Source organism: Kogia breviceps, chromosome 9 (assembly GCF_026419965.1).
Source record: "Kogia breviceps isolate mKogBre1 chromosome 9, mKogBre1 haplotype 1, whole genome shotgun sequence".
In the NCBI taxonomy this organism is placed as follows: domain Eukaryota; kingdom Metazoa; phylum Chordata; class Mammalia; order Artiodactyla; family Physeteridae; genus Kogia; species Kogia breviceps.
The window spans coordinates 58,829,408-58,849,775 of NC_081318.1; the positions used below are offsets into that span (position 1 = coordinate 58,829,408).

Here is a 20,368-nt window from a genome sequence, read left to right on the forward strand (position 1 = left end):
GCAGCAGGAATAAATCAGGCAGTGCCTTCAGCACTTTGTTTGGAAATCTACTTCCCTGGCTCACTCAGTTCAGTAGGGATATTTCCTACATTTTCCTTAAAGAAGGTGATAATGTGGCAAAGCTTTCTGCCACTACACAACAAGGATCCCCCTTCCAGATCTCCACTTACAGTCTTTTCAAGGCAATTTAGGCTGCTTTAACATACTCTTCAAAATTCTTCCAGCCAGCCTTCATTCACTGCCTGTTTCCAGACTTCCCTGTTTTTCTATATTTGTTATGGCAGTACCCCCTTTCTATTGCTCTATAACAAATTACCACCAAACTCAGCAACTTAAAATAAGAAGTATTCACACATTACAGTATCTGTGGGTCAGTTTACCTGGACACCTGTGACTCAAGATCTCTTGCAAGGCCAAAAATAAGGTTTCAGCCAGAGCTGCAGTCATATACATGCTCAACTGGAGGAAGATTTGCTTCCAAGCTCACTCACAGCTGTTGGCAGAATGCAGGAGATCTACTTTCAAGCTCCCTCATGTGCCTTTTGACAAGCCTCAGGTCCTTGCTGGCTGTTGGCCAGAAACATCAGTTCCTTGTGATGTGCGCCTCTCCATGGGGCCACATACAACATGGTGGCTTGTTTTTGAAGAGCAAGAAGACAAAAGAGACACCAGTCACAGTTTTTTGTAAACTAATCTTAGAAGTGACACCCCATCACTTTTGTTGTATTGTGCTTGTTAGAAGTGAGTCTGTAGGGACTTCCCTGGTGGTGCAGTGGTTAAGAATCTGCCTGCCAATGCAGGGGACACGGGTTCGAGCCCTGGTCTGGGAAGATCCCACATGCCGCAGAGCAGCCAAGCCCGTGAGCCACAACTACTGAGCCTGTGCTCTACAGCCCACGAGCCACAACTACTGAAGCCCATGCACCTAGAGCCTGTGCGCCGCAACAAGAGAAGCCACCACGATGAGAAGATCGCGCACCACGACGAAGAGTAGTCCCAGCTCGCCGCAGCTGGAGAAAGCCCATGCGCAGCAACGAATACCCAACACAGCCAAAAATAAAAAATAAATTAAAAAAGAAGTGAGTCTGTAGATCCAGTCCACATTCAAGGGAAAGGATTATACAAGAGCATGATTGCCCAGGAAGAAGGGATCATTAGGGGTCATTTTAGAGCCTGCCTACCAGAGTGGTAAAGAGAGTCCCTGCTTTTGAGGAGTATACTTTTGAAAAGGAAGGGAGAAAAAAACTAAAAAAAAAAACCTTTAAAACTCTGTAACATCTAATTCTGATTTTTAAATGGTCTACCACAATTGCTGTAACAATTTTAAGAAGGGGAAAATGAGTTCGAATTGTTACAGAAGATTTTATAGGCAAATCTTATATCTATCTGGTCAGAATTTTAGGAAGAATAATTTGCCAGCAGTATTATCAGTAACCCGAGGAGCTGAGCATCTGAAGGCAGGGAACACGAGAGGCCTTATGAGTAATCAAGATAGAGATTTTAGATGTTTCTTGATTTGGCGACTAGACACTAAGAATGGAGTGAAATGTTCAACATTCTGAGAACAAAGACTGACAAGAAAATTTTGAATGACTTGATAAATGAGAGAAATGAATATATATATCTTGGGCCATCATGTTGGATGTTTTACATATTTTATTTCTTTGAATCCTCTCAGTACCTATGAGATTGGTATCTTTTGAACCATTTTATAGAAGAGGAGATCACGGAAGATACAAGCTAAATGACTTGCCCACTATCATACAGCTGTGACATTGTTTTTTCTCTTTGGGAGCCCTGGTCTCTCCAGCCCCCAGGCCATGCTCTTTTTTTGTTGTACTGTTCTGTGGCATTGTCCTGGAGAAACGAGGGACAGTGAAAATAATCGTACTCATAAAGTCGTCTTGTCATTTAGCATATTCTAGGCACTGTGATCAATACTTTGAATATATCACTACTAGAAATTCTCCCAACCACCTTATGAAGAAGGTGCTGTTATTCCCAGTGATGTGAAAAGAGACTAAGTAGCCCAACACTACAAAATCAGGACACGCAGAAGTCAACTGACAGAAAATGGAAAGAGAGATGCCTTTGCAGAGAAGGGGATGCTTTTGCTGAAAGCCATCTGGATGGTTGGCACAGACTTAGGAATTTTAAACATTAAAGTGTTAGTTTGAGGTCTTTCTCCTCCAGAGAAAAAGCAACTCTCTTCTATTCTCCCACAGAACTGAGTCTGAAAATATATATAACCAAATTCAATTCCCGTAAACAAATTCCAACAAAAACTGCGTAATTAAGGCTATTTTTATGATTAGCACCATTTAGTTTCCCTGAATTTACCAGAACAAACATTGCTGCAGCAAAAATTACTGCTAATGGTTGAACCTAACAACAAGAGAAAATCCCCAAAAGGGTCATTTAGGCCCCAGCTGCAGCTGTGCTTCACTGTATTTCTTACTTGAAAGCTGAGAATTAACAGGAAAATCAGGCTCTGCTGTGCTGTGCAGATGTGGCTAAAACTGTATTAATTCACTCAGCTAACATTTGTTCAGTGCCTACTGTATGCCAAGCAGTGTGCTAGCCACACTGGGATCACAGGGATAGATTATGCCTGGCGTTCTCAGGGAACCTACAGTTGAAAGAAGTTGTTGGGAGGAGGCAGATACAAAAACAGCCAAGCTTCCTGAGTGACAGAAGGCATGCCATGGAAACATAAAGGAGTGGGTTAGAAGAGTCTTATGCCAGCAGCTTCACGGGATGTGCTAAGTAGATGGATATTCATCTTGGACCACTGGGGCAGGAGGGGAGTCAATCAGTGAGGAGAACAGAGGCCTGGAAGTTTGCTTGGCCTTGGGTAGAAGCTGGTACCTACTCCAAAACTGGGAATACAAGAAGAGGAGCAGGTTTAGGGAAAGGAAAAGTTTTACTTCAGAAATGACCATTTTGCTTTTAAAAGATTCATGTGGGAAGGTCTTCCAGGATATTATATTTATGAGACCAAAAGTTAGCAGATGTCTGGTTACAAGATTTGATGAAGCCTTTAGCCTGTTGCTATTGTAGTATAAGTACTGCAGCAGCAGCAGTGATCACTTATTTAGAGCATTGCCATGTTCCTGACCTTGTGTTGAACACTCTGAAGGTACCATCTAACTTAATGTCATGACAACCTTGTTATACTAAGGAACTATTTTTATCCTCGCTTTATAGATGAGGAAATTGAAACTTAGATCTGAAAACTAACTTTACCAATATCAAGAGCCAGGATTTGAACCCAGGCCTAAGTGACATCAAAACCAAGATTCTTTAATTGGTCACCACATAACTCACCACTATAACAGATACTGTCTGTTCTTTCTGTAAAACTGACACTGAGATCTACAGCCCTCCTGAGTATTCAAGGCTCTAATATGTCTACATGCTTCTGGTCCCACCAGAAGCACCAGAAGATGCAGAACCTGTCAGTTGTACTTAACATTGTAATTATGTATTTAAATAAAATATTAAATCCTCTAATAGCATATGAGTATAAAGGAAGTTGTGTCTGTGAAAGCAGATACAATGCTTTGCAAAGATTCAGTGAAGACTGGTAGCTCAAGAAAATTAGATGTGAGAAGTAAATGTAAAAGAGGAAAACCATAAAAATCTAGAGGACCTTAGCACTCATTTTGCCCTGCAGGAATCTTTTTCATCCATTTTAAGACACTGCATTAATTCTATAGATTATATGCTCTGGTTCTGGTTTATATAAGAAAAAGTGCATGAAACATCAGCATACCTGTGAACCAAACAGGTTCCGGACACGTTGGCTCAGCGGCCATGGCTCACGGGCCCAGCCACTATGCGGCATGTGGGATCCTCCCAGACCCACACCGGGGCACGAACCCGTGTCCCCGGCATCGGCAGGCGGACTCCCAACCACTGTGCCACCAGGGAAGCCCAAGCTAAACCTTTTGAAGGGGACTTCTATGCGCTTGCCCCGGGTGAGCATATTATGAGAGAAAAGGACAGTAACTTTGGAGCTCATTGCAGGCAGGTGCAAGTCTTCAAAGTGAACTGAATAATAGTGTTCAAAGATGTGGAGGGTGAATTTCAACACAATAGCGTTATGCACCAGGGTTTTTGGTTGGAGAAAAATGAAAGGAATGAACTTCCATCTTTTTTTTCTACAAAGCTTTAGTTCTGTAGACTGTAAGCAGAATAGCATAGAAGAAAGAGCATGGGCTTTGGAATACGTTAGATGTGTAGCTTCAGCAACATAACGAATTGACCTTGGGTAAAGTCTCTGAACCTCAGTTTCCTCAAGTTAACATGATATAGTAATACTTATATCAGTTAGTTTTTTAAGGAAGGTACAGTGGTGGGCACATAGTAAGTTACAAAATAATCACTATTCTTTTTTTGACCCTTTTTGGGAAGCCATTAAAAAGTATAAGATATTAATCAAGAAGGTAGACAAGAAGATGAAAAGGCAAGAACTATTCTTGCCTCATTTAAAGTGGATTTGCAGGTTGGGACAAAGAACTTTCAAGAGTTTTTGTTTACTTGAAAGATGCCGAATCTTTTCAGAATAAAGAGATAAAGAGAAGGACCTGGATACCACTGGAAATACTTTGTTGTAGCAACTTTTGGGGACTACAACATTGTCCATCTTCCTCTGTAAATGTCAGCTTCAGTCCAATTTAATTTTGAGGTTTATGAAATTCTGCTAACATATCATTCCATGTAATTTATTTTATTTGCAGATTACCATAAAAATAATGTCCATTTTCCACAAAGATAAGAGAATCAGAAGAACACATATTCTAAGTCTACCAAATGTAACTTTTTAACTTCCAGGTGTTTATGAGGTTCTGTAGTAAATGCACCCTTTATTCTAAAGCCTATTTAGGATGGGAGTGGTAAATGATCTGTGAGAGAGAATGACAATGTAATGTTTTTAAACACCCTATGCAGAGTCTCTAGTAAGTAATAAGTAGAATCAAGACAGTAAAATATACATCTTGTCCTCAGGATGCTTGTGAGACTAATTAGAAACAGAAAACATTAGTAAATGGAAAGATGAAATGAAAGATTAAAAATTTTAGCAGAATTGCAGGTGATTTGGGTATTGAGGAGAGAGACCGGTAGAGTAAAATAAATAAATAAATAAAAGAATCAAAAGAATTATTAATAACTTACATTTATGGAGATAATTTTGATGACTCAAATGGGTAACAAAGCCAGAATTATACTTAGAGGTAAGAACTGTATATATTGTACAACCCTCATCCTGTTATTCACTAAAAGGAGCGTTAGAAAAATAAATGTGATAGAATGCTGCCTTCTCATCAAATGACTTTGCAGTGCATTTTCTTGATATTATTGAAAACTTCCTTAGCAGGTTATAAATATTACCAAGTAAATGCAATTGGCATTCTTGGATTTATTCTTTTAAAAATGTTTGTTAAGATCCTGTTATAGGTTAGGCCCCCTCCTAAGCACATGCTTATGTTCATTCCCTTAGATATGGTGAAGTCGTATCTATTTTCAAGGTGGCAAAGGGAAATCAAATTGTTCATTTCAACTCATGTTTAAAATGTGCTGCATTGTCATCAGACTTTAAATTTAACGTAAGATTTTATTGAGTCATTCATGATAGTCATCAAATTGATTTGATATAGAAGTGAATTTTATGTTCCTGGCTTAGGCCTTCATGATAAACACCCAGCTTTGCTGCTAGTTGTAACTATAGGGCAAAAATAAGCACAGAGTTTTATATCTCTAAATCAAAACTTTCATCAGGTTATCTTGAGTTGTGCACTTTGCCAGCCTTGCTACATTTCTATTAATTAACATCACTGGGATTCATAAAGTACCTATTAGTTCTAAAAATATGTATAAATAGGAGATGAATTAATTTACAGAATATCACAAAAAAAATACCAAGTCTGGAATTAGAGTCCTTTTAAGGTTAATAGGAACTAATCGTACCATGAATGGAAGCTATCTGGAACGAACCAGCACCACTGTTCAGCTACCTTGCCCTGCCAGTGCCAGAGACACTTAGAATGGTATTTACAGTTTAGACATTTTCAGACTGGTTTCTTTCTGTCTGTCTTTCTTTTTTTATTATTTTATTTATTTTTTTAACATCTTTATTGGAGTATAATTGCTTTACAATGGTGTGTTAGTTTCTGCTTTATAACAAAGTGAGTCAGCTATACATATACATATACATATATCCCCATAACTCTTCCCTCTTGCGTCGCCCTCCCTCCCACCCTCCCTATCCCACCCCTCTAGGTGGTCACAAACCACCGAGCTGATCTCCCTGTGCTATGCAGCTGCTTCCCACTAGCTATCTATTTTACATTTGGTAGTGTATGTATGTCCATGCCACTCTCTCACTTTGTCCCAGCTTACCCTTCCCCCACCCCGTGTCCTCAAGTCCATTCTGTAGTAGGTCTGCATCTTTATTCCCATCCTGCCCCTCCTACTGAATGCTGGCAGAAGACCTCAGACCTTTCTTTCTTTCTTTTTTAAAAATTTTATTTGTTTTTGGCTGCATTGGGTCTAGTTGCAGCACGTGGGCTCAGTAGTTGCAGCACATGGGCCCTAGAGTGTACAGGCTTCAGTAGTTGTGGCACATGGGCTCAGTAGTTGTGGCTCAGAGGCTCTAGAGCACAGGTTCAGTAGTTGTGGCACATGGGCTTAGTTGCTCCGCAGCATGTGGGATCTTCCCAGACCAGAGCTCGAACCCGTGTCCCCTGCATTGGCAGGTGGATTCTCAACCACTGCACCACCAGGGAATTCCCTTCAGATTGGTTTTTAAAGACCCCTAGGGTTCCAGGTACTGATGAGCTATATAGTATAAAGATGGAGGCCAGGACTTCCCTGGTGGCATAGTGGTTGAGAATCTGCCTGCCAATGCAGGGGACACGGGTACGAGCCCTGGTACGGGAAGATCCCACATGCTGCAGAGCAACTAAGCCAGTGCTCCACAACTACTGGGCCTGCGCTCTAGAGCATCTGAGCCACAACTACTGAGCCCATGTGCCACAACTAGTGAAGCCTGCACGCCTAGAGCCCATGCTCCACAACAAGAGAAACTGCCGCAATGAGAAGCCTGCGCACCACAACGAAGAGTAGTCCCCTCTCACCACAACTAGAGAAAGCCCGCACACAGCAACAAAGACCCAACACAGCCAAAAATTAAAAAAAATTTTTTTTTTAAAGACAGAGGCCATCCACCTCTTTCCCTTTCACTCAAAGCATCGCTGATTTTATTTGGGCTGTGTGGGGGAAGGGGGGTTCTAACTAACATGTAACCAGTTTGGAAAATCACTGCTCTGTATGAAATATCCTGACCTTACTTCTATACACAAATGCCACCAAAGTCAACGTCTTCATGATAATAGTTTCTGTGTGTGGAAAAAGAGTCTGAGGATGCTGAGGCATCCTTTGTTTGTTCATCGTGGTCAATGCCCGCCAGATTCCTTAATAGAAATTGTATCTACTTCTGGACACCACAGTTTAAGAGAAAATACTGAGACCTTGGAGAGAAGTCTGAGTACAGGCACAAAGACAGTTACAGAGAATGAGACCTATGAGGAAACTAGAATTATTTTACTTTGAAAGAGAGAAGTCAGAACGGCAATTCATTAATGGTCTTCCAGAAATTAGGAATTACTATGTTGAGGTTAAGGATTGGATTTCCTTCATTTGCAAACATAGTCAAGTAAATACCATTTCAGGTTTAGCAAGAAGAATATAGTGTAGAACCAAAAGAAAAAATAACAGTAAGATGCTAACTCTTCAATCAAAGGAATAGATCACTCAGTACACTATGAAATTTTTTTTAAAGGCAATATGAATCCCTAACTGTTTTATGTATTAAATGTAATACTACCTGAAGGAACAGGGATGAATTAAATGAACTTTGTTTTTCAACACTGTGACTCAGTGATTTATCTTTAAATTATATCAGACGGTATAGATTTCAAACAATTATTTTGAATTAGAGTCTCATAGCCTGATGCTGTCAGGAGAGGAGCTACTTTCTAATAATGTTAAGGAACTTAGTAGTGAGGAGGAATATTTATTACAAGGGTCAGGAACTCATATACCTACAGGGGCCTGTGGGTATCATGAAGGAGTGATGCTAAAAGCTTAGAATAATGAATTATGGAAGTTATGGTGTATTAGAAAGTATACCTGTGTAAAGGGACAATGACTGCTGACTCTGGCCAGTGGTTATCATGTCATTATGTGCCTATATTGCCAGATCTTTGGCTTTCTCAAGAAAATCTGGAAATCTAGAATCTTAGGTGAAAGTTTTTAACATTACCAAAATGCTGAGATTTATTAAAGTAGTACTGTATAGGCAAAGCAATACACCTGTGTGGGCTGTAAGTTAGAAACCTTTGGTTAATCCTTTAGGTCACTAGTTAACCACCACATTAGTTAAACAAACAAATGAAACAGAGCTGATTAAACTCTAAAACTTAAGAGACTCAATCTACTAAACCTTGTAAGGCTTAATTAAGGTCCTTTCCAACTCGATGAATCTTTTGGTCTCCCCTTCCTTCTTCCCTGCTGTCAATATTGGGTGACTTATTCATTACAGGTGGTGGGAATTTAAAGGAATTACTTATTTCCCTTAGCAACATAATTTTATTTAGTAAAAACATCAAACACTTTGATTTAAAATAAAGATTTTGTTGCTTTACTAAAGATACTGCTGATGCTATTAGATTTTTAGAAATGCACTTATAAATGGCATAAACATGTCACTTTGGATCTTTGAACTAACATTTGTTTGTAACATTGGCTGAGTGAGGCATGCTTGACTCAAAAGCCTACTTACACTTTTACCATTTGGTGACATATTTTATTTCTCTTATAAAAAATATTTTTAAATAACCCACCTCTACATGGGTAAGAATAGATGGATTTCTGAAATCCCCTTCCTTTCAGACAGGAGAATATGCCACAGATGAAGAGGAGGATGAGGTAGGACCTGTTCTTCCTGGCAGTGACATTGCCATTGAAGTCTTCGAGCTGCCTGAGAATGAAGACATGTTTTCCCCATCAGATCTGGACACAAGCAAGCTCAGTCACAAGTTCAAAGAGGTAAGTTGCTGATCTGCAAACTATTTTTCTATAGCTGTCCATTTCATTTTTAAGTATATATATTTGTTTGAAAAGTATATTAAGAATAATCAGTTTTCTAAAGAAAGCCTTTCAGTAACAGATTGTCCTGAATCTCATTGAATTTCAAGGCAAAAGTTAAGTAGATCTCATTCCACAATCAATTTAAATGCTTGTTATTTGTCATAGTGACAGTTTTTAACTTGTCTGTTCCATAGTTTCAAGCTATAGCTTAAATTTGCAGTTTTCGTGTCAAGGTTATATTTGTAAAGCTTTATGAAAATTTTGGGGCCCGGCTTTCCTCGAAGGCAGTGATTTCTAAAAAGGCTTTTGTTTTTCTTTTCCTAAAATAGACAAGGTTCCAACAGGGATCAGATGATATTCCCAAGTGGTTTAATTGAAGAAAGTTTAACGAATGAACTTTGAGTAGAGTTAACAGAACTACCAAGGGATGGTGCAGTGCAGAGGGACTGGCCACAGGGGAAGTTGTTACCATCTTTTGGCTTAATGGGTAAAGAGGGAAACAGATTATCTTTTTTTGAAGGAGGGCCATTCAACATCTGCAGCTCTGTAAGATGCAACCACTGCTAAAAACTACATCCTGGGGGTAAGGGTGATAATATACCAAGACCCTTCTGTCCTCTTGTTGATACTTCCCATCAGCCTAACCCAGGCAGGGGAGCCTGGGAGATTCAGTCTTGAAATCTGGAGAGATTAGCTTCCTGAAGCAGGAGCTGTCAGAAAAGGGCCAGGAATGGATCCTGAGGGGACGAATGCAGGTAACCACAAAAACTCTTCTTCCAAATTAACTTCTCAGAACCCCAACTTGTAAAACAGAAACAGTGATGAATGGGTCCACAAGCATTTTATTCTTCATTGCTTTGGAACATCCTCCGTTGTTGGAGATGAGTATGTCATTATTTACAGCCTGCCCACAATAACCCTGAAGCACTGAGACTTGAAAACCATTGTTTTGTGGTTGCGAGTCTCTTAGGGACTTGACCACTTGGAAAATATATTCTCCTATTCATGAAAAACAAGGATAATAATTGCAGATTTATAATTTATAAATTTATTTATAATTTCTAATTTTGATGTATTATAAACAGGTCAATTTTATATGTTCTCATGTTTTACCTAATACACCTAGTAGATTGACTTACCTTTTAAATTCCCTATGACAAATTTATAGTTGTGAGACCAGTGTCAAAGTGAATGTACTTTTCAAATGTAAGTTTTTATTAAATAAAACAACTTATGTTCGTTATAGAGTTTTAGAAAATACAGATTTGTATAAATGCAAAATCATTCCTAATCTCAGTATTGTGGTATTTGGGATTGTAGGATGTATACTGTGTTAAATTCCTGCTCTTGATACTTGAAAGTGTATTATTAGGATTTTCCCATGTCATCAAATATTTTTCCATAAATGATGCTTATTTACTGTTTCATCTTATGGCTCTGATATAATTTACTTAATTCTTTGTTTTGGAACATATCCTTTGTTTCCAGGTCTTTTTAAATTATTAAAAGTAATGTTATAATAAATATTGCAATAAATTATCCTTAGGATAATTTCTTACAGTGGAATTATTAGATCAAAGAATGTGAATATTTTGGGGACTTGTACTTAATGCCAAGTTGCCACCAGAATGGCTTTTCTTGGTAATATAGAAATTTGTTTATGTCACCCAGTGGTTTCGAGTGCCCATTTCTCTTCCACATATTGTTATTAGCCAGGTTGAACCATTTCCATTTATATAGTTCACAGAGTCCTTGAGGCAAAATACATGGGTTTTTCAGATGATTTATGACTATTCCTAGTTCTAAATCAGATACAAACGTCTCAGTGACAATGAGGTACACTATTATATAATGATTAGAATTCTCTTATAGTAGAAGTAGCAATGCCTATCTTAGGACCATTTCTTATAAAGTCTTTCTACATTAACTGATATCTTCAAACCAAAGAAAAATGCAGGAAAAGAAAGTTCTTCTTGAGGAAGTGACTAAGTGGGAGGAAGTGGTATAATCTGTTTCTCTTCAGCTCTGATTTAGCCAATAATACATATTATCTGAAGAGTAGATGAACTATTTGTTCTTTAAGAAATCTTCCTTGAGAAAAGACAGTCTCTTCAATAAGTGTTGCTGGGAAAACTGGACAGCTACATGTAAAAGAAGGAAATGAGAAGATTCACTAACACCATACACAAAAATAAACTCAAAATGGATTGAAGACCTAAATGTAGGACCAGACACTATAAAACTCTTAGATGAAAACATAGGAAGAACACTCTGACATAAATCACAGCAAGATCCTTTTTGACCCACCTCCTAGAGTAGTGGAAATAAAAACAAAAATAAACAAATGGGACCTAATGAAACGTGAAAGCTTTTGCACAGCAAAGGAAACTATAAACAAGACAAAAAGACAACCCTCAGAATGGGAGAAAATATTTGCAAACGAATCAACAGGCAAAGGATTAATCTCCAAAATACATAAACAGCTTATACAGCTCAATAACAAGAAAACAAACAACCCAATCAAAAAATGGACAGAAGGCCTAAATAGACATTTCTCCAAGGAAGACATACAGATGGCCAAGAAGCACATGAAAAGCTGTTCAACATCACTAATTATTAGAGAAATGCAAATCAAAACTACAATAAGGTATCAGCTCACTCCAGTTAGAATGGACATCATCAGAAAATCTACAAACAACAAATGCTGGAGAGGGTGTGGAGAAAAGGGAACCCTCTTGCACTGTTGGTGGGAATGTATATTGATATAGCCACTATGGAGAACAGTACGGAGGTTCCTTAAAAACCTAAAAATAGAACTACCATATGACCCAGCAATCCCACTACTGGGCATATACCCTGAGAAAACCATAATTTAAAAAGACACATGCACCCCAGTGTTCATCGCAGCACTATTTACAATAGCCAGGTCATGGAAGCAACCAAAATGCCCATCGACAGATGAATGGATAATGAAGATGCGGTACATATGTACAATGGAATATTACTCAGCCATGAAAAGGAATGGAACTGGGTCGTTTGTAGAGATGTGGATGGACTTAGAGACTGTCATACAGAGTGAAGTAAGTCAGAAAAAGAAAAACAAATATCATATATTAATGCATATATGTGGAATCTAGAAAAATGGTACAGGTGAACCGGTTTTCAAGGCAGAAATAGAGACACAGATGTAGAGAGCAAATGTATGGACACCAAGGGGGAAAAGGGGGGTGGTGGGATGAACTGGGAGATTGGGATTGAAATGTATACACTAATATGGATAAAATAGGTAACTAATAAGAACCTGCTGTATATATAAAAAAAAGACCCTAGGACCTTCTAGGAAATCTAAGAGGACTCAGTCATATTCAGTAGATGCCCCCGCCTTGCTTATATTCCTGATTTTACTGATTGTAGCTTGTATTGTTTTCCTCATCTCATTCTTACTACACTTTGGGAAATCCTCACATATTTTGTGCTAATTAATATAACACTCTCAATTTAGTTTGTCTCTTTGTTATTGTCCACTCACCTTCCCATCTTCTGACATACATCTAATGAAAGAAATAGAGGAATAAAAAGCTCTGATCATTCACAAATGTCCTTGATAGTTGCCCATGGAATTCCAAGGGTCTTCTGAAGTATTATATTTTTGTTTGTTTGTTTTGTGTTTGTGGTTGCAGTTGTGGTCGATGCTGCTGTGATTTTGGTGAGCCTCTGATAAATCTGTTCAAATAAATTCTTGTTCCAATTTAAAAAAAAGAGAAAAGAATAATACCATGTGGTTTCACTTATATGTGGAATCTAAAAAAAAAAAAAAAAAACTTCCTTGAATGTTGTAACTCTCAATCCAACCTTGAGGCAGTGAGGACAAGGTTGTATACCCTGGCAAAAGCCTATTATATAGCTCTTCCATGTTGCCAGGTAAGCATGACCCTTACTCTTTGTTAGATAATTGAGCTGGAAATAGGGTACACATTTTTTTAATGGAAGCTAAAGAGCCTAAAAAGCAGAAATAGTATATGGAAGGTTATAGCCTCCATTTTCTGAATTGAGCCAAGGACTCAGTGCTCCATAAATACTGTTTGAAGTTGACTCCATAGTGCAGACAGCTGTGTGATCTGGACCAGGGGTTATCAAACTATGGCCCATTGGCCAAATTGGGCCTGCTGCCTTTTTTTGTTAAAAAAAGCTTTATTCAAACACAGCCATGGATATGCATTGATTTATTGTTTGTGGTTGCTTTTATTCTACAACAGTAAAGCTGAGTAGTTGTACAGAGACCATATGGCCTCTAAATCCTAAATTCTTTGCTGTTTGGACTTCTACCGAAAATGGCTGCTGACGTTGGTGTAGGCTGCTCCATGATCTGGACCCATTCTATATAGCATGGCTGATTTAGTTTTAGCCTGAGTAACCAAATCTGTAGTTTTAATTTTGGCTTTTAAGAATTGGAGGTTCGTCACCACCTCTAGAACAGACAAATACCACATCATTTCACTTCTAATCCTTTTATTCTCTTTTGCTTTATATTTAACATATGAATATATTTATTTCTTCAGGAGATTGCTACTCAGTATCAACTGTGTGGCCCTCTGTCACAGGATTTGTATCTTGTACACTGCTACTACCACAGTTTGAAATTTCTTTATGTGATTAACATACATGCCCAAATACTGTACAGTGTTAGATATTTTTCACAAGATGATACACAAAACCTGGGGTGGAGGTGGAGAGTCATTTTGTGTTGGAGTCTGTAGAAAGTCTCATATTACAGAGAGTTCTCTTAATTACATTATTTCAAGCAAAAGTATATGTTACACTGTTTGGGCAAAGCAAATTAGACTAACATTCTCTCAGTCATTCCTACTTTTAGCCCATTATGTGTCTTGCTACTAGACTCTAAGCTCCTCTGTTTTTGCTGAATATTGTACCCACAGTCTTTGCACGGTTCTTGGCATACAGTTAGTGGTTAAATATTTGGTGAATGAATGGTATCAAGCATATACTAGAATTTGTTGTATAAACAAGACAGCTCCCTAATTTAATTTTCCCAAGTAGCTGACAAGGGGGCTCGCACTTTTATTACATGCTCATTTACCCATTTCCTTCTGGTTGGAGGCCCAGCGTTATTATCTACAGTATTTGTGCCTTGACACTCCGGACTGCTTTTGGTCTTCATATTGTGTTCCACTTTCTCATTAATTTTTGGTGCTGTACTGTTAGAATATATATAAAACATTGATGGAATAAATCAGATCCATCTAACTCTTCTCTTCAGAAATTCTGTTACTTTTCAACTTATTCAAGAAAACACTTGAATCACTTTAACTCCTCGAAAAAACTTCCTCGCATTTTCTTACTGTAATTACATTAAGATAGTAAATTAACTTGCAGAAAACTGGCATTTTTATCACATTTACTCTTTTCATCCAAGTTTATGGAATGTATCTGTTTAATTCAAGCCTTTTTTTCTGACCCTCTCTCAAATTTTATAGTACCCTCTATTATATAAATGTCACCTAAGAAAATCTTAACTAGAGTGGATTAATCAAAAGCTGCCACAAAGGTTATATTAGCTCCAATATAAGTTAAGAAGTCTCCTCTATTTTTCATTTTCAGAAATGACTAAGAGATACTTAATGACTTGCATAAGATGGCAATTTCTGTTCCCTGAAAGTTTATTACTCAGCTGTAAAACCATCTGTGCCTTTGTGGAGGAAGATTTGAAATACTTTTTTATAATAGCTATTAGTCTTTTCAAGTTTTTCTTGGGCCAATTTTGGTATTTTGTATTTCTCAAGAAATTCATATATTTCCTCTAGGCATTCATATTTATTAACTTATATTTTTACAATATAGCTTTAAAATACTGAAATCTTTAGTATCTGTAACTAGTTACTTTTAAAATTCTTTTCTTTATTTGAGTACTTTCAATTTTTTCTCAGTGTTTTTTTCTAGAATTTATCTGTCATGTTAGCTTTACATTTCTTTTTAAATTAAAAAATACTTATTATTTCCTACCAATATCTTTATTTTTCCTCCTTTTTTATTTTTTGGTATTAATCAGTTGTACTTGATACATTTACTTTTGATAACCCTTACAGTCTGATAAGTGTATTTAAAGCTGTAATTTTTTTCTGAATATTGCTTTAGCTACACGTCACAATTTTTTTTTTTTACATTTAGAATGCCACTGCCATTTAGATGTAATTTCTTTTGCAATTTCCTCTTTAACACAAGAATTATGTAGTGGCATATTTTACTTTCCACACATATCAACTTTATTTTGCTATCCTTTTGTTATTGGGTTCTAATTTTATCACACTATTCAGAAAACATATTCCATATGGTAGCTATTTAGAATTTTCAAGACATCTTTTGTAACTTAATTCATAAATAGTTGTATTTAAATATTCCTCATGTATGTAAAAAGCACACATATTCTGTGCTTGGGTATGAAATTTATATAAGTTAAATTTATATAGATAAGATTAATAATACAAACACAGCCGTCTTCTCTGCAGTGTGGCTTAGATTTTGTTGGCTTGATATACTAATTCTGAAAAGCATATGTTAAAGTTACCAGCTACAGTTGTTTCTTTCTTCCTATAATTCTAGCAATTGTAGTTTTATACATTTTAAATCTTTGTTGTTATCTGCCTATATGTTCAGGATTATTACAGCTTTTCAATTTATTGTAACATCTCCCTTGTTTCTAATGATGCATTTTACTCCAAATTCTATTTTTTCTGATAGTAAAAATTCAACAATGGCTTTCTTTTGCTTCATATCTGCTTCACAGTATCTATTTCTTCCATCTCTTTGTTTTCAGCCATTCTGTATCCTTTTGCACAATTGTGTTTCCTTCAGTCAACCTATTCCTAAATCTTTCTTTTGTACTACTCTAGGAGTCTTTGTCAGTTAATTGGTGAGTTTACCCCATTTATATTTACTTTAATCATTTTAATATTAGAACTTACATCTACCACCTTATTTCATATATTACAGTTTCCATGCTTCTTATTTTGTTTTGCTCTTTTTACCTACTTGCCATTAGATACATCAAATTTTCATCTGCTGCTTAAAAGTTATACATTTTTATTCTATTCTTCTAGAGATTACCCTTGAGTAACTTTGACTCAGTCTTAGGATATTTTCTCCCAGCAATATAGAAAGCAGATCAGCAGCTATGTCTTTACCATTTAACAAAATGATAAGCATATGCTATGGCATATGCTTATGCTTATCTACCTCTCCTCTAATTCTAATTATCGTGACACAGGAATGATAATTAGCTGGTTTTAATACTTTGATTCACAACCTTTTCCCCTGAAAATGTTGTAGGGCAAGCTTCATTGTTTTATACTAGCATTGCATACTGTAAAGGAAAAGTCTAATGACAACAGATATTTGGATGCTTGTATTACTTTAACTTTTTACTTTAAATTTTTTATCACAATTTCTTTTTTTTAAACAACTTTATTGGAGTATAATTGCTTTACAATGTTCTATTAGTTTCTGCTGTATAACAAAGCAAGTCAGCAGTTTCTGCTGTATAACAAAGTGAGTCAGCTATATGTATACGTATATCCCTATATCCCCTCACTCTTGTGTCTCCCTCCCACCCTCCCTATCCCACCCCTCTAGGTGGTCACAAACCACCAAGCTGATCTCCCTGTGCTATGCAGCTGCTTCCCACTAGCTATGTATTTTACATTTGGTAGTGTATGTGTGTCCATGCCACTCTCTCACTTTGTCCCAGATTACCCTTCCTGCTCCCTGTGTCGTCAATCTGTTCTCTACATCTGTATCTGTATTCCTGTCCTGCCCCTAGGTTCTTCAGAACCTTTTTTTTTTTCCTTTTAGGTTCCATATATATGTGTTAGCATACGATATTTGTTTTCTCTTTCTGACTTACTTCACTCTGTATGACAGCCTCTAGGTCCATCCACTTCACTACGAATAACTCAATTTCATTTCTTTTTATGGCTGAGAAATATTCCACTGTATATATGTGCCACATCTTCTTTACAGTTTCTTGAAGTAGACCTCCTTTCATTCATTTTTTTCTTCCAATCTGCTATCCTTGTTTTATGTTTGTGTTTATGTTTTCATTTTAGTCTATGAATATTTTCTTCATTTTAAATTTTTTTTCAGTTTCTGTCTCTTTTCTAGAAACCCTGTGTTCAGTATTATCTTTTTAATGTTTCTTTTCTGTTTTCTTCTGTTTCTGAGATTGTTCTCAAATGTGTCCTCTCATGTCAATGATTCAGTTTTCTGTAGCATTAAATATGCTTTTAAATTCAAGTTCAGGTATGCTCGTTAGCACCTCTAAAATGATGTAATTCTCTTAATTACATTTTTAGTTTCCTTACTCTCCACTTATTCCTCATGCTTCTTCACTTTTTTGTCATCCTGGTGTTCCATAGAGTTACTTTAAAATGTCTTTTTATTTATGGGATACATAATTTTCACAGGTTTACTTATTTGAATTTTCAAGTTGATATTCTCTTTTCCTTGATCTGAATTACTTAATAATAGGCTCAGTTTTGCCTTTTTCTCATTTATTTATCTTGAAATGAGGCAAAAACCTTTTTTTGTATTCAAGCAGCAATTATCCACTTTTTAAAATTACACATCCCATTTCTAGACCAACATCAGGGGGACATATCTGTGTGCCTAGTTTCCAGCCTGGTTGCTATTTTCTGGCAACCTATCATCTAAAGCAGTTCTCTGTACTAAGGTGGGATATCCAAATCTCGCCACTCAGTTCTTGAAGTTAAAGGGGAAAAAAAGTTATTCCTTGTTATCAAAGCACTTACTGTGACTGCCCCTGTCTGTATTGCTACACTTTGGGGTCTGCAGGTGAAAGTAGGCAATGTGCCACTATCAGCCACCCTTCCTGCATTCTTTTCCTCATCTAGCAGTTGCTTTCTGAATGAATATGGAAAGTGGAGAGTTAGAGAAACTGGTTTGAGGACAGCTCCTGGGAAGGACAGTAGAGGCTGCCCGTCTTCCTCACTGGATAGACTTGGTATCTCAAGCAATCAGTGAGAGAGACACAAAGCATCTCCCTGTCTTCAGAGTGAAGCTTGGATAGATTTTTCTTAATTCAACTTCATGACTCCTTCATATTCTAGTAACAGTTGTTTCTAGTTTCAGTGTCAATTTGGTTGTGAGTTTTTCTTTTGTAATGTGATTTCACTGGAAATTTAGTGGGAAGTAGGAAGAGGCTGAATCGGAAACTGCCAGCCAGGTGCCATTTCAGTGGACTGTCCAGTGCTTCCCTTCCACCATTCCTTCTCAGGAGCCATAGATATTAGCTCCCAGTAAAAACAGTTCTGCATTTGTCTTGAGGGAAAAATATGGAGTGTAAAAATTGTGTTATTTTGCTTACTTAAGTCATAGAGAATCTATGAAAAGTAATCTAGAAGAAGTTATTAATGCATTAGATAGTAAAGTAATCTTTTTGGAACTTTCCATTAATATGTAGAGAAGGTAAAAAATGTTACGTACTTAACAAGAAACAGATACTTATTTAAAGAGTAGCTGTAATTACAGGCTGTCACCTACATCCAGCACCTTCACCATCAATAACCAGTTTATGAGCATCTCCTTAGAGAGTGACCCTGTGCTGCGTATACTGCAGTTAGTGTTGTCATTCACATGAGGTTATGATATCTTTCAATCAGCTGATTTCAGCTAGTTTTGCATAATCTGTTTCCTGAGAAAAACACTTTTGTTAATATAAAGATAGGTACCATATATAAACCTTTGAGCAGAAATTATAAAGCAATATGGCATAGCTTCATTTTAACAGCACCAAAGTATAGGCAAAAACAGCACTTATTTCTTCTTTTGTGGAACTTACACCGTCATGGGTAAGACAGACTGCAATCAAATTATCACAGAGATCATTGTAAAACTTCTGATTCCAATGCTGAAACCACTTCATAAAGTTGTATGCAAATATCAGTTATTATTTTGCCCTTGTAAAGTAAAAACAGAGAATGTTGCTCTTATCTGTAAAATCTCTAGTACTAGAGCGCTCTTAAAATATTTTCTGCAAAGATAACATTTTTCCTTTTTAAAGAAAAATGTTTTTCATGCTTGCACAGGATAAGTAAAGAGTGCAGAAGTTCAGTTTTACAATGTTTATGCATAAGGATGTTTCTATTTCTAGTGCAGGTATATTTGGATTATACTGATTCAGTGATGTGAGTACATGTTCTATGTTCATATTTTGAAAGAAATAAACAGAAAATAAACACAGCAGGTACACCTGCAGAATGTTATATTAGAGCTACTGTTCTCCATAGGAGTGTGTGTGTTTATTTGTGCTGTAATCCTGGGGTGGATATTGATGCCGTTCTTGTTCAAGATGACAGAAGAGATGAAAGAGATTGGTCTTACAAGTTGAGACACACTGACCTGCAGTCCTTTTTATTTGTATCCTCCCTTCCCAAGTCTTTTCACCAAACCTAGATTCTCTGAAGCCCAAAAGGTCCAACAGGTATTTCAGGCTTTGTTTCTATTAACCAGTCCTGTAGACCCTGCTCCCTGCAGTCTGCCTGACCAGTGTCGGGGTTTATCTGCGAACACTTACACCTGTACTCTGGAAAGGCTATTAAACGTGAAAGGAGAACTGCTCCGGAATAAGAAAACTCAACTTTGTATGCACTGTGCTTCTTTTGTCAAGTCACTTCACCTCTTTGAACAGCAGTTTCCTCTTGCTTATGAAATGGAGGTATCCCAGGCCCATCGTGTCCACTTTGCCTGGGAGGCAGGGTCCATAGTTGGAGATATGACACGTAGGCCAAAGCCTCAGCTCACCTGAAGTTTCTCTCCAGGTTTTTCTGAGGCATCTGGGAACTTCTCTCATGAGGTTGTATATATTAATTTCCCTGTAGTAAGTGTTTCGAAGGTAGGTTCCATGTCACTTTCGTGTATCCTCAACGACTAGCACAGCACCTGGCACGTAGTCTCATTCAGTAAATGCTGGTTGAATAATGAGGGAGAGATTTCTTTCTGAGTTCCATGACTAATAACAGCAGCTGACTGAGCACCATGTTGTATGTAGTGCCAGAATACTCAGCCTACCAGAAGTGATCCATAGTTTCCAGGTGGAGTCCTACTTACTCATCTGGGAGGTCACAGTGATCACATATGCCTCAGGGTTTCTCTGATGATCAAAGGAAAAATGTATTCCAAAGCT

At 37.3% G+C, this 20,368-nt stretch overlaps 1 protein-coding gene across 17 annotated transcripts in view; it reads left to right on the forward strand.

Annotated features, from left to right (window-relative positions):
• Positions 1 to 20,368, forward strand: part of PPP1R9A (protein phosphatase 1 regulatory subunit 9A) — a 313,162-nt gene that overhangs the window by 218,061 nt on the left and 74,733 nt on the right. For all 17 annotated transcript variants that reach the window (XM_059073785.2, XM_059073788.2, XM_067042517.1 and 14 more), the window contains one exon: positions 8,956 to 9,111. In XM_059073785.2, coding sequence (XP_058929768.1) covers positions 8,956 to 9,111 — 156 coding nt within the window. The remainder of the gene's footprint in view (positions 1 to 8,955; positions 9,112 to 20,368) is intronic.